At 48.4% G+C, this 14431-nt stretch overlaps 1 protein-coding gene across 5 annotated transcripts in view; it reads left to right on the top strand.

The window, feature by feature from the left end:
- The window catches only part of susd2 (sushi domain containing 2), a 353392-nt gene that overhangs the window by 259215 nt on the left and 79746 nt on the right, over positions 1-14431 (top strand). For all 5 annotated transcript variants that reach the window (XM_072497158.1, XM_072497185.1, XM_072497149.1 and 2 more), the window contains 2 exons: positions 5961-6229; positions 7906-8061. In XM_072497158.1, coding sequence (XP_072353259.1) covers positions 5961-6229; positions 7906-8061 — 425 coding nt within the window. The remainder of the gene's footprint in view (positions 1-5960; positions 6230-7905; positions 8062-14431) is intronic.

Below are 14431 nucleotides of genomic sequence, written 5' to 3'. Positions count from 1 at the left end.
CCCTATGAGCCACAAGCCCCGGTTTCGAGTCCCACATCAGGAATTGATGGCCAAGAAAAGTGCATCCATAAAAAACTAACTATGGAAATAGATAAAAGTCTGCCTTGTGCATCACTCAGTGATGGAAGAGAAACAAGAGCATGGATTAGTTGAGGCAAATAGCATGGATGGATTGAAGGGGGAAACAAAAGAGAGAGAATAACTCAGAAAAGGTTAGACAAAGTAAGTTGGAAGGAGCCTTGTGAGGAGCATAAAAATGTTGGGTCGAATGATCTGTCTGTGCTGTCAATTCAATGTAAATATATTGCTGTTGAGGGCCAGTCATTATCATTTCACAGATAAGGCACTAGATGGCGCACCTTCCCTGTACAGGATGAACAGCTTACAGACCAGAGGACGAGATCACTGCATATGGAAGGCAAGTTGCTGGGGCCAGTGCAGCTATGCAGTAGGGAGGTACAGTGGGAATCGGCGCCAAAAGCCCTTCTCAGGTTGAACATGGTTTGGAGGCAGGAACACAACTGAGGATAGGGGAGGAAGGGGAGACAGAATAGGAGGGGAAAAGCGGAAAGGAGGGAATGCAAATAAAGGTAATGAAGATGCGGATAGAGGAGGCAGAGTGAGAGTGATGTGAGGAACCAAGAGGGGAATGCAGGGAAGAGGGGAGATGGAGAGGGCATATGGATGAATGAAGGACAGCGCAAGGAGAAACAAGTGGGTGAGACGAGGAGGAGGGGGCCAAGGGGAAGTTAATCTCAGTGCAGGGGAAGGAGGCCTAGGAGGATAACTTTGTTTCTGTGGGGTGTCTGAAATCAATGGACTGAAAATCGGGTGACTCCCACAACAAGCAGGAGATCAGCTCAGCTCAGTTACCAACAATGTGATTATATCGCAAACTTTGGGTGAGACGTTCAACTGAGGCCCTGTCTACCCTCTTAGATGCATCCACAGGATCCCACAGTACAGGTACTATTTGACAACGAGGCAGTGAGGTTCTCCCTCAATTCCCGATCAATATATATTCTTCAGCCAACATCACAAATACAGATTATCTAATCATATTTACATTGCTGTTTGCGGCAACTGGATGTGTACAGACTGGCTGCTGTGTTTGCTGCATTACAACAGTGACTGCACAACAGAAGTACTTCATTGTCTGTAATTCACTTTTTGATGTCTTGAGGTGATGTAAGGAGTTTACAGAAATACTCCTTTCTTTCATCGAGACGACTGCAGCACTGATATTTCAATGGTTCTCTGGTGCAGTGGACCTCTGCAGTCTGTCCAATCATTACTGAGCACATTCCAAACAACACAACTCAAATTCTGGCCGTAAAGTCATAATTTGATGGCTGTTGATAACAACAGAACACGCTTGGTATAATCTTTATTGTTTTATTTGTATTTGTGGTTTTCAACTCTCTCTTTAGGAGTCCCATTAGAATTGTTTAAGCAAGTACCCTTGCACTCTCTCTGTTTATCTCTGTTACTGTGTTTATCTCTCTATCTCTGCCTTTCCCTTTGTCTCACTCTCTCGCTCTGTTTATCTCAGTCCCTATATTTATCCATCTCTGCATTGCTTCGTCTGACAAGGTGCTCCACCTAGTGGTTTAACTGTGAATGGCACAACTTTATCAGCCACTCTGTATTGAAGATATATGTCTCTGTCTCTTTGCCATTACTTTTGTGGGACCAGCTGGTTTGGGTGGGTAGGGGGAACATTGGAGAGGAAAGGATTTGATTGGTCAGCATCTATATTAATGACCATTGCAGATCCAGGCGCTGGATTTGACAGAAGCCGAAAACAGTATAGATAGGTACGGTCAACTTCTAAGACGTTAGAGCGAGTACAGAAAAGATTCACAAGAATGGTTCCAGGGATGAGGAACTTCAGTTCTACAGACAAATTGGAAAAGTTGGGACTCTTTACTTTAGCGAATAGAAGGTTGAGAGGTATTCAAAATCATGAGGGGACTGGACAGAGGAGAAAGTGTTCCCATTGGTGGAAGGATGGAGAACTAGAGGGTGCAGCTGTAAGGTAATTGGCAAAAGAAGCAGTGGAGACATGAGGAAAAACATTGCACACAGCGAATGGTCAGGATTAGGAATGCACTGTCTGAGAGTGTGGTGGAGGCAGATTCACACAGCGAGTGGTTAGGATCTGGAATGTGCTGTCTGTAAGTGTGGTGGAGACAGATTCACACAGTGAGTAGTTAGGATCTGGAATGTGCTGTCTGTAAGTGTGGTGGAGACAGATTCACACAGCGAGTGGTCAGGATCTGGAATGCGCTGAAAGTGTGATGGGGGCACGTTCAACTGAGGCTTTCAAAAGGCAATTGGATTATTACCTGAACATGAAGAATGTGCAGGGCTACAGGGAGAAGCCAGAGGAGTGGCACCAGGCAAGTTGCACCGTTGGAGAGCTGGTGCAGACAATGGGTCAAATGGCCAACTTCTGTGTTGCAACAATTCACGGTTCAGCGATGGTCAAGGTAAGAAGGGTAACCAGAATGATTATTGATGCAATCCTGAGCATTACATGTGTCATCGTGGCGTAACACCGGACTGGGAAATCAGATATTTCAGGACCATCCGTCTCTTTGAACATAGAACATACAATGCAGAATGAGGCCATTTGGCCCATTGAGTCTGCACCGACCCACTTAAGCCCTCACTTCCACCCTGTCCCCGTAACCCAATAACCCCTCCTAACCTTTTTGGACACTAAGGGCAATTTATCATGGCCAATCCACCTAAACTCCACGTCTTTGGACTGCGGGAGAAAACCGTAGCACCCACAGGAAACCCACGCACACACGGGAGAACGTGCAGATTCCGCACAGACAGTGACCCAGTGGGGAATCGAATCTGGGACCTTGGCGCTGTGAAGCCACAGTGCTAGCCTCTTGTGCTACCCTGCTGCTTTGGTTGAAGCACACTTATAATTTGTTAGTTGATTGTTTTATGGAACCCCAACAAGTTTTTCCCAGGATTGGTTGCTATGACTGGGACTTTTCAGTCCTGCCAGCAACAGTCAGCTGACTATTGGCGGCTCCGCAAAATTTCCCATCCCTCCCATGACGATGGCTGCCGCGGCCCCCCCGTGTCTTTTTCTTAACTTAAGTACATAGTTAACCTACTCTGCTCGTGTTTGTTGAAGAATTCTCTGCTTGACATCAATGGAATCTTGAGCAGCATCCATTGGAATAACTTGCTGATATGCTTGCTGGAATATTGTGAGCTTGTGTATTCGGATTTATACAAAGCTCTGTTTGCCCATCAACCCTGGTGTTCACTGGCCTGCCCTGGCTTCTGGTTCAGTAATTAAATGACTCAGAATTCACTCCCTTTTCTCTGAATCCCTCAATGGCCTCACCCTTTTCTTTCTCTGCCACCTGGTCCAGGCCCACAAACCTCCAAGGTGGCTCCCATCCGATTTTGCCCTCTTGACCATCCCCGACATTGGCAGCCATGCCTTTGGCTGCCAAGGCCCTAACTGCAGAGTTCCCGTCCTAATCTCCTCTGCCTCTCACCGTTGCCCTTTGCAAGTTTCCTTGTGGTAGCTGCGGCTTGGCTGATGAACACTCTTGCCTCTGGATTTGCTCAAGGCTCCAGGTTCAAGTTCCGTTCCAGAGCTTTCAGATGAGATGATAAACTGAGTCTGCCTCATTGGGTGTGATGTGATAAATCCTGTGGCACTGCTTTGGAGAAGAACAGGGGAGTTACCCCAGCGTCCCGACCAATATCTAACGCTCAATTAGCGTTGTATAATGAATGACCTGGTCATGAGAGTTTGTTGCGTGTATTTGCTGGTGTGTTCCCTCCATTACAAGTGTTTACACTTCAAAGATACATTAGACACCCATTGGACGGACATGTAACATAAATGCTACTTTTTCTTTTTTTTCCTTTAAAAACCTACCTCTTTGACCAAATTATTTGTCACATATTCTAATATCTCCTTACGTGGCTGATGCACGATCAATTAAACTCAAAGACGAGGTTGTAACATAACTGAAGGCTTTAATAGACTTGATCTGTTCCCCAGCAGCTTCGGTACAGAATGAGGGCTGCTGGGACGGCACCGGTTCTTATACCCCGCCTGTCAGGGCGGAGCTACATACCAAACAGCCAATGGTAAACTCCTAGGTTTACCCAATGGTCTACAGCCTCTCGGGTACTGCAATACCTGATACTACCACATTCACCCCCTGTTAAAAAAGAGTCCGGCGGGGGTGGTGGCCAGTGGTTACAATTGCATTTAACATGGTACGATCAGATATGGAGGTACCGTGATACCTCCTTACAGGGTTGTCGAGAATATTTACAAGCGTGGAAGATATATACAGTCAGTGTTCGTTTACAGTTGCAGTTACAGTGAAACAACCAGTCGGTCGGGTGGCCTGGTCGTCCTCCTGGATCGTCTGAGCCTCGGTGGTGATTCTGGTGGGGGACTGGGCGTCTGCGACTCCGGAAGCATAGCTTCGTCCTCCATGGCAGCTTCGTCATGCCTAGATGGCGCTGATGGGGCAAACGGTTGACACAAGAGGGGGGCGCCTGTAGGGGGCGTCGGTGGGTGGGATGGCCTAGGTAGGAGCAGCGGGAGGACTGACCCTCCAGTGAGGTGCTGTGCGGGGGGAGGGGGTGGGTGTAATGGTTCGGGTGCGCGTGGGGTTCCGACCGGCGCCAGGTCCCGCAGGGAGACTGTATCTTGCTGGCCGTCAGGGAACGCCATGTAGGCGTACTGGGGGTTAGCGTGCAGCAGGTGGACCCTCTCGACCAACGGGTCCGACTTGTGCGCCCACACGTGCTTCCGAAGCAGGATGGGTCCGGGTGTCGCTAGCCAGGTTGGGAGCGAGGTCCCGGAGGAGGACTTCCTGGGGAAGACAAGGAGACGTTCATGAGGTGTCTGATTGGTAGTTGTACAGAGCAGCGACCGGATGGCGTGGAGGGCCTCCGGGAGGACTTCCTGCCAGCGGGAGACGGGGAGAGTCCTGGACCGTAGGGCCAGTAGAATAGTCTTCCAGACCGTTCCGTTCTCCCTCTCTACCTGCCCGTTTCCCCGGGGGTTGTAACTGGTCGTCCTGCTAGAGGCGATGCCCTTGCTGAGCAGGAATTGACGCAGTTCGTCGCTCATAAAGGAGGACACCCTATCACTGTGTATGTACGCAGGGAACCTGAACAGTGTAAAGATACCCTGGAGGGCCTTGCTGACAGTGTTTGCGGTCATGTCGGGGCAGGGGATAGCGAATGGCAACCGGGAGTACTCGTCAGTCACGTTCAGGAAATACGTGTTGCGGTCGGTGGAGGGAAGGGGGCCTTTGAAGTCCATGCTGAGACGTTCAAAGGGACGGGAAGCCTTTATCAGGTGCGCCCTCTCTGGCCGGTAGAAGTGCGGTTTGCACTCGGCGCAGATTTGGCAGTCCCTGGTGACTGTCCTGATCTCCTCGATGGAGTAGGGCAGGTTGCGGGTCTTAATGAAGTGGAAAAAAACGAGTGACCCCCCGGCTGAGTTGTAGACACTCCGGTTTGATTCGGAGATCCATTCTTTCAGCTTAAAAGTAGTCTATTAAATTGATGCACGATCAATTAAACTCAAAGATGAGGTTGTAACATAACTGAAGGCTTTAATAGACTAGATCTGTTCCCCAGCAGCTTCGGTACAGAATGAGGGCTGCTGGGACGGCACCGGTTCTTATACCCCGCCTGTCAGGGCGGAGCTACATACCAAACAGCCAATGGTAAACTCCTAGGTTTACCCAATGGTCTACAGCCTCTCGGGTACTGTAATACCTGATAATACCACAGTGACTTGGTGTCAAGCGTTGTCTGTTTTGTGGTCCGCTGAGGAAACTCGGGATATTTTATTACTTTGTAATAAATGGTGTTCTTGTTTGTTACTGGCAGCTTTTCCTGTCGGTGAAAATTCTCCCACTGATCAGTTGTTCTTGCTCCACCAGCCCCAAGTATGGAGCGGGACAGCAGTGCTGCTACGACGCCAAAGGCAGACAGATACTCACCGGAGACTCCATCGGAGGCAGCACCCCCGACCGAGGGCATGACTGGGGCTCCCCGCCGTACGTGAACCCCCCGCGGGTTCCCGGCTTCTCTCATGGCCTCTACGACGTGATTAGCTTCTACTACTGCTGCCTGTGGTCTGATCACTGCCAGTACTACTTCCGGCATCGGCCCTCAAGTGGCTGCAGAACCTACAGGCCTCCAAAAGTGGGTAAGTAAGCCCCCGCCAACCCCCCCCCCCCCCCTCCTCCGCTACAATGGAGGCTTTCCAGTGCCATGACATGCGAGGCAGCAGTTAGACACAAATGGACAGTCTCAATGCCCCCGAGAGTTGCCAAACACGATGAAAGTTAGGATTTGTTTGTCAGGCCTGTTCTCAATTTAGTTGAGCCAGCCAAAACATTATGCAACACTAAACATAACATTTAATGGTAATTGACTGCAGATTATTCCCCCGTTAACATGCCGATCCAGCATTAGCATTTTGAAAGCTTTCGAGGGGGATGCGTGGACATTCTGCCTCTGGAGGCTGCCCGATGAATGCTGCTGTTGCCAGTAACAAACAAAACAACTTGTATTATATTGCGCCAATATGGGCAGGCAGAGGAAGCTCGAACCACATAGGTACTTGAGCTGTTGGTCCCATTAATGGGTCAACCACCTGTTGTACCTCTCCCTTGATTTTTATCTCGATTTTACATCATTGCCCAAAATCAAACTTATATACAGGGACACTATCCTCAGGGTGTTGTGGCCTGACCAGAATGCACAAAGTTCAATATTCAAAGGCTTTGCTCAATATAAAACACAAAGGTTCCCCCAAAAAACACTGAGAGTTTCAATCTACACCAGCCAATGGACGTTGGTGGTGTTAGAGGTGTCTTCCAATAATGGAAGAAGCTAAGATGTAGAAAACATCTTTTGCTCCACCATTGGTGGTCAAGCCTTCAATTTCCTATGCTCTAATCTCTGGGACTCCCACCCTAAATCTCTCCGCATCTCCAACTCCCTCTCCTCTTTTAAGATGCTTCTTAACATCTATCTATTTGACCAGGTCTCCTGTCACCTTTCATATTATGTACGACAGGGCAAGGTGGGTAGCTCAACAGCTTTGTCTGTTCGGGTTGCTGTCAGTCAGGAAGAGGGGTAATGAAGCTATAACTGGGCAGTGTCTATAATGAAATGAAAGGGCGTCTGATTCACCACACCAGGTTCACGCCTGGGGAGCAAGTTGAAAAACACTCTTGATTCTTGAATTGCAAACTGTGGGGTGAATCTCACGGTCCCTTCTGGCATATTAGAATGCAGGGGGTGTGGTACCTGACCTGTCACCTCCTTACCCATCCTGACATGTCCCCTCTTATTATGTTAAATGTGTGAGGCACCTGGAGGTCCGCCCACCTTGGGTCATTGAAGTTTATTAAGTGTCCAATTAAGGGCCACTTAAGTGCCTCATTCTGCCTCTGCTGATATATTATGTACGACAGGCAAGGTGGATATCTCAACAGTTTTAACTGCTTGTAGTCCCAGCAATGGCTACTACTCAACCCTGGCACTGATTGGCTGGCAGTTCTCCAGGGCAGGACTTGCTCCCAGTTGGGGGTAGTGGTCCCACTCTAAAACTATTAGGGCTGCTCCCAGCATAATATCACTGCCGCCCAACCAGGTTTTGGGTGGATGGGATGACCGTGGACCTTTCTGTTGGGGGTGCATCAAATACGCTATCCTGTAAAATCCCCCCCCCACCCCCCCCCCCGCCCGCCATGAATCTGTGAATCTGAACCCTGAAAACAGGGACATTCTGAGTCCTGTTGATTTTAAAAGAAGAATAGAGCAACAGTTCTAAAGTTTAACAATAGATGTTGAATGACTTCAACTCTTCTCCAGGCACAGCATTTGGAGACCCACATCTCTTTACATTTGATGGCGCTAACTTCACCTTCAATGGGAGAGGGGAGTACACACTGGTAAAAGGAGAAGGAAATGGCACAAATGGAACATTACGAATCCAAGGGCGGACTGATCTAATCGAGAATATAAATGGTAAGAATCCTCTGGCAGCAAACATTCCCTGTGAAGCAGCTTCTCTGTCGTCCTCCGTGCTCCTGCCCTGGTTTATGATCCTCCTTCCATCTCTCGACATGTCACTGAATGGACCACAGGCCGGTCTGTGCGTAATCAGTGATGCAAAAGGATTGGGTTGTTGTATTCTTTTAATTTGTTCATTCGTGGGCTGTGGGCGTCGCTGGCTGTCCCAGCATTTATTGGTTATCCCTAACTGCCCTTGATCTCAGTGGCTTGCTCGGCCATTTCAGAGCGTCAACCACATTGCTGTGGGTCTGGAGTCACATGTCCATATCGGGTAAGGACGGCGAATCTCCTTCCCATAAAAGCGATTAGTGAACCAGATGGGTTTTTACGACAATCGAAAATGGTTTCATGGTCATCATTAGTCCTTTCATTCCGGATTTTTATCAAATTCAAATTGCACCATCTGCCGTGGTTCGGGTTCGAACCTTGGTGCCTTACGAGTCTAGTATTGTAAAACATGCTGCGAATAAGGTTGAATGGTCCATGGGCTGAATTCTACGCCGTTGGGATTCTCTGCTTTACCGGCAGCCCGGGGGTTTCCCGACGGCGTGGGGCTGTCCCACAATGATGAACCCCATTGACCAGTCACCGAAACGGAGAATCCCGATGGCGTGCTGAACCAGAAAATTGGCACGGCGGGACGAAGAAACCCGCTCCAAATCTCCCAGCTATACTGTGACGTTTGGTGTCATTTCTTCCGTGTCAGCTGCAGCTTTGGTAACAGTGAACCTGCAACATATAATGGGTTTAAAAACTAGTTGTTTGCAGCACTTCAGGGGTTCTTTAGGAATTCTAATGATGGACCGCACAAAATTCTGCATTTGAACTTCCAGCTTGGTTAAATGATAAGCTTGCAGTTGTAAATGGCCTGAGTAGAGGAAAGCAAAATTGACTGAATTGTTTCAGTGTCTGTAATCAATGAAAGGACTGACGGTGACATGAGGAAATCATTTCTCCTGCAGAACGCTGCACGCATGATCTGGATAGGGTGGTGAGAAAAGATTCAGTGATAGCTTGGAAAGAGAATTGGATAAATGCTTAATGGTGGAAAATTTGCTGGGAATGTATCCAATTGGCTCGTCCTTTAATCGTTTGATGTTCCCAAATAGAGATCTCAATTTTTTGTGATGGACAATCGCAAGCAACAAGCTGTAAGCACATATAAACTTTTAAACTTTTCTCTTCAAAATGAATCAACTCATTTCGGCGATTTTGAACTGGTAACTGTGAGAAATGATTGAAAAGACTGGGCGGGTTGGATTTTTGTGGTCCCGTATGGGACCAAATGAGGTGGGATTGAAAAAAAGAGCAGCTGAGCGGGGCAGTCGGAAGTCCCGTCTCCACTCTCGCACACAGCCATTTTCATGGGACCGGGAGAGGGGTGGGGGGGGGGGGGGGGGGGGGGAGCTGCAATGGTGCTCCCCAGAGCTTGGCCACTTCCATGAAAGGTAAAACTGACGGTGCTGTGGGCTCATTGACAGCCCGCTCAAGGTACAATTTATTTTCCTGGAAGTGGCTGAACATTACAACAGCTGTATAGAGAGGTATGGGTCATCAGCGGTTGGTTTCGCTCAGTTGGCTGGGCAGCTGGTTTGTGATGCAGAGCGAGGCCAATAGCGCAGGTTCAATTCCTGTACCAGCTGAGGTTATTCATGAAGATTCCACCTTCTCAATCTTGCCCCTCGCCTGAGGTGTGGTGATTGTCAGGCTAAGTCACCATCAATCAGCTTTCCCCCTCAAAGCAGCTATGGTCAACTGGGACAATGGTGACTTTACTCATGAAAAAGGCACGGACCATGGATTGGAAGTGTGAAGAGTTTTAAAGCAAGTAAAAATGGCTTTGCCTCCTTTACAGTCCATCTTTGTTTCCTGTAGCATTAATCGTTCATCAAGATGTGTTATGATAATGCTGTGATTGGAAGAGGAGAGGTGGTGGTAACGTAGTGTTATCACTCGACTAGTAATGCAGGGACCTGGGTTCGAATCGATGCCCCCTCCCCCCCCGAGTCGGATGCTGAGATTTAACTTCAGTCATTGTCGATCGCTGTAAAAACTATTTGTGTTCACTAATGCCCTTTAGGGAAGGAAATCTGCCATCCTTACCTGATCTGGCCTACACGTGACTCCAGACCGACAGCAATGTGGTTCACTCTGAAATGTCCTATCAAGCCACACAGTTCAAGGGCAATTAGGGATGGGCAATAAACAGTGACACCCACATCCCATGAATGAATAAAAAATGTAATGACCCATTAAACAAGTTTGCCAGATTGTTGCTTTTGCCAGCTAGCAAGCTGTCAACAATGTAAATGTGGCAAAGTCTCCAGCTGAGTTGAAAAATGTTCATGGAATGGATAAAATGGTAGTGTACTTTCACAATATTGGAAGGTTAGCCTAATATGATAACCAAGTGTAAACGTTTCATCTTTTGCCATTGGTCTTATGTATTCAGTGTGGAGCTGTACCAAGCTGGCAGTTCCAAAGTCTGCTTGTTTATTCAGGGAGCATTATGGGATCATGGCCACAATCCAACTGCCTAATTATTTTACAAGGATTTCACATAGTTTATACAGTTCCTTTGAAGAGTCTGTTCATTTATGCCAGAGGTTTTATGGGCTATTCAACATCTTCCAACTGTTATAATAGGGCTTGTAAGTTCTGTTCCTAAAGTGGATAATGGGTGATGGGATGCAGGGAGGTGAAGGGTGTTAGAGAATGAGGGGCTGGAGAGATGTAGGGTTTGGGGATGGGGATATGTGGGGATTGTGTGTAAGGGGGTAGGGGTAGGTGATGTTTAAAGCACTCAGAAAGTTTATCTGTATATGGTTAAACACCAGGCCGAGACCTATTGCGAATGGAAGGGGACCTTTTAACCTGATTAAGGCAGCAGGTCCACCCCCTGGCCACTTTGGGCCTGGGTCCTTGGAAGATTCCACTTGCCGGCACAGGGATTGAATCATGACAGCGGGATTAGCCCCGCCTCCTGATTCCGACCTCTGACATGATAATATGACTCTGAGGCTCTTTCCTCAAGCAGAGTGAAGGCAGACAAGCACCTGAATAGAGATCGATAAAATTATGAAGAGAGATTGTTAGGATAGATATGGAGATGATGGGGGGGGGGGGGGGGGGGGGGTTAAATTGGGTTTACAGCACTAGTTTCTTTAATGCCACATGTCCTCTGATGGTTCCAGAAATGCACGTACACATTTCTGCCCTGAAGTGTACAGACTTTCATATTGAAAAAGATTTGTGCAGTTAATGTTTTCTGGAAGTATGCAGTGTCATGTTATTATGACATAATACCTTGATATTAGGAAACCAAAGGTAGTTTTGAGGAATTTTTTTTTCATAGAATCATAGACAACCTACAAAGTAGAAGGAGGCCATTCGCCCCATCGAGTGTGCACCGACCCTCTGAAAGAGCACCCTACCTAGGCCCACTCCACTGCAATCTCACCTAATCTTTTGACACTAAGGGGCAATTTCACATGGCCAATCCACCTAACTTGCACATCTTTGGACTGTGGGAGGAAACCGGAGCACCCGGAGGAAACCCACACAGCCACGGGGAGAAAGTGCAAACTCCACATAGTCATCCAAGGCCAGAATCGAACCAGTGAGGTAGCAGTGCTCACCACTGTGCCACCCTATTTATAGTGGTGTACATCAGACATAAGTTTTAAGTGGGTTTAATTTAATGCTTCTGCGTCAGAAAGGATAACATATCTAGTGAGGTTCATGCAACAATGGCAAATGGCAACAATTATTCAAAAAAGGATAAACACATTGTGGGTTCATATATTAAAACTAGACATATGAGAACAGTTATACATAGGTATAAAGTTTGAAGGCATCAGGTCTGTGTGTGCACTGTTCAAAGCAAAAATGGAACCTAGATTGGATCACATGACACACTTTCCTTCTATTGATTGCTTACTGATTCCCTTAAAGACTTATTACAACATGCAGAGCAAACAGATCCAGATAACAATGCTGATTTGACACCAACATTTCAATTTTGGAGCTCCATTCTTCAAACCACAATCTCGAACAATAACAGTAACTTGTATTTACATAGTATCTTGAATGTAATAAAGTGGAAAGATCTACACAGGCTGACCATGTCAGTATTTTTTATATAAATGATTTTATTGGATTTTTGAACAAAGTATATTTATCGTTATGTACACAAAATAGAATATATACATAGAAGAGAAGGGAACACGCATAAAAAACAAAACAACCAACAACAAAAAAAAGTTAGAATAAAATAACTGGTTGGGTATTATGTGTTAGCTCAACAACAGCCGCTCTGTACAATTGGCAGTATTGTTTTTAGCACATAAGTAGGCACCTAATTGTGGGGGGGAAACTGGGGGGGGGTACATATACATTTGGGCGCCGGGGAAACAAATACAGAACAATTACAGAGGGCAATACGCGAATGGATCTGGTGTTGGTGTTGTCGCTTGCTTCTCCCGGATGGTTTTTGCTGCCGTTGTCGTCTTGCGATCACCTCCGCTTCAGCCGTTCGTCCCGGCTTTCGCCCAAATTTTCCTTGCTCTCTGTTCCTGTAGATGCCAAGTTTGTTATTGTTTCCCGTGCCCTCCTTCCGGCTATCATTCCCCTGCCTCCCCCCCACCTCTCTGGTTCCCCTCTATTGTTCCCTGTCTCCCCCCTCTTCCACCCACTCTCCCCCCCTCCCCTTCTCCTGTGGTTCGCCTTTCTTTTCTCTTAGGTTTAGCTGCTATCCCCCCCACCCCACCCCGGTCTATCCCTCCCTGCCCCGCCTCGGCTACTTTCCCCTGATTCTTGGCTACCTGGCTATTCTTCTGCTTGTTCGTTGGCCACAAACAGAACCCGGAACAATTGGGTGAATGGCTCCCACGTTCTGTGGAAGCCGCCGTCCGACCCTCGGATGGCGAATTTGGTTTTCTCCATTTGGAGAGATTCCGAGAGGTCGGACAGCCAGTCTGCAGCTTTGGGTGGTGCTGCTGGCCGCCAGCCGAACAGGATTCTACGGCGGGCGATCAGGGAGGCAAAGGCAAGGGCATCTGCCCTCCTCCCCAGGAATAGATCTGGCTGGTCTGAAACCCCGAAGACCGCCACTTTCGGGCATGGCTCCACCCTCATCCCCACCACTTTGGACATTGCCTCGAAGAAGGCTGTCCAGTACCCCACAAGTCTGGGGCAAGACCAGAACATGTGGGCGTGGTTGGCCGGGCCTCCCTGGCACCGTTCACATCTGTCCTCCACCTCCGGGAAGAACCTACTCATACGGGTTCTTGTTAAGTGGGCTCTATGCACCACTTTTAGCTGCGTCAGGCTGAGCCATGCGCACGTGGAGGTGGAGTTGACCCTATGCAGTGCTTTGCTCCAGAGACCCCACCCTATTTCGATCCCCAGGTCCTCCTCCCATTTCTTTCTTGTTGCGTCCAGTATGGTGTCGGCCCTTTCTACCAGTCGGTCATATATGTCCCTACAGTTTCCTTTATCTAGGATGCTTGCGTCCAGTAACTCTTCCAGTAATGTCTATCGTGGCAGTTGTGGATATGTCCTTGTCTCCTTTCGTAGGAAGGTTTTGAGTTGCAGGTACCTTAGCTCGTTCCCCCTGGCTAGCTGGAATTTCTCTGTCAGTACGTCCATTGTTGCGACCCTGCCGTCCGTGTACAGGTCCCTGACTGTCAGTGTCCCTCCGTCCTGTCCCCACTTTTTAAAGGTGGCGTCAGTCAGCGCTGGTGTGAATCTATGGTTGTTGCAGATGGGAGCTCTGTCCGACATTTTGGTCAGGCCAAATTGCTGCCCTAGTTGGTTCCAGGACTGGAGGGTGGCTATCACCACTGGGCTGCTGGAATGTTTTTTGGGTGGGGATGGGAGTGCTGCCGTGGCGAGGGCCCGGAGGGAGGTCCCCTTGCAGGAGGCCTCTTCCGCGCGCACCCACTCGGCTTCTGGCTCCTTGATCCATCCCCTTATTCGCTCGGCCGTCGCCACCCAGTGGTAGAATTTAAGGTTTGGGAGGGCTAGCCCCGCCCCCCGGAGCAGCACATTAATTTTGTTCGTCTGGACTCTCCCTGGAAGGGAGAGTGGGAGTGTGTTCCATCTTTGCAGGTCCCTTTTTTACTTCCTCTGTCAGACTGGTGAAGTTCCATTTGTGGATCTCTTTCCAGCCTTGGGCTATTTGGATCCCCAGGTAGCGGAATTTGTGTTGGGCTTGTTTAAATGGCAGTCCCGTTAGTGCTGCCCCCCCCCCCCCCCCCCCCCCCCCCTGTGGGTGTACCGGGAAGATTTTGCGTTTGCTCATCTTGAGTTTGTAGCCCGA

Source organism: Scyliorhinus torazame, chromosome 1 (genome assembly GCF_047496885.1).
Source record: "Scyliorhinus torazame isolate Kashiwa2021f chromosome 1, sScyTor2.1, whole genome shotgun sequence".
NCBI lineage: Eukaryota > Metazoa > Chordata > Chondrichthyes > Carcharhiniformes > Scyliorhinidae > Scyliorhinus > Scyliorhinus torazame.
The sequence above is the reverse complement of the archived record's forward strand: the minus strand, read 5'-3'. Positions and strand labels throughout refer to the sequence as shown.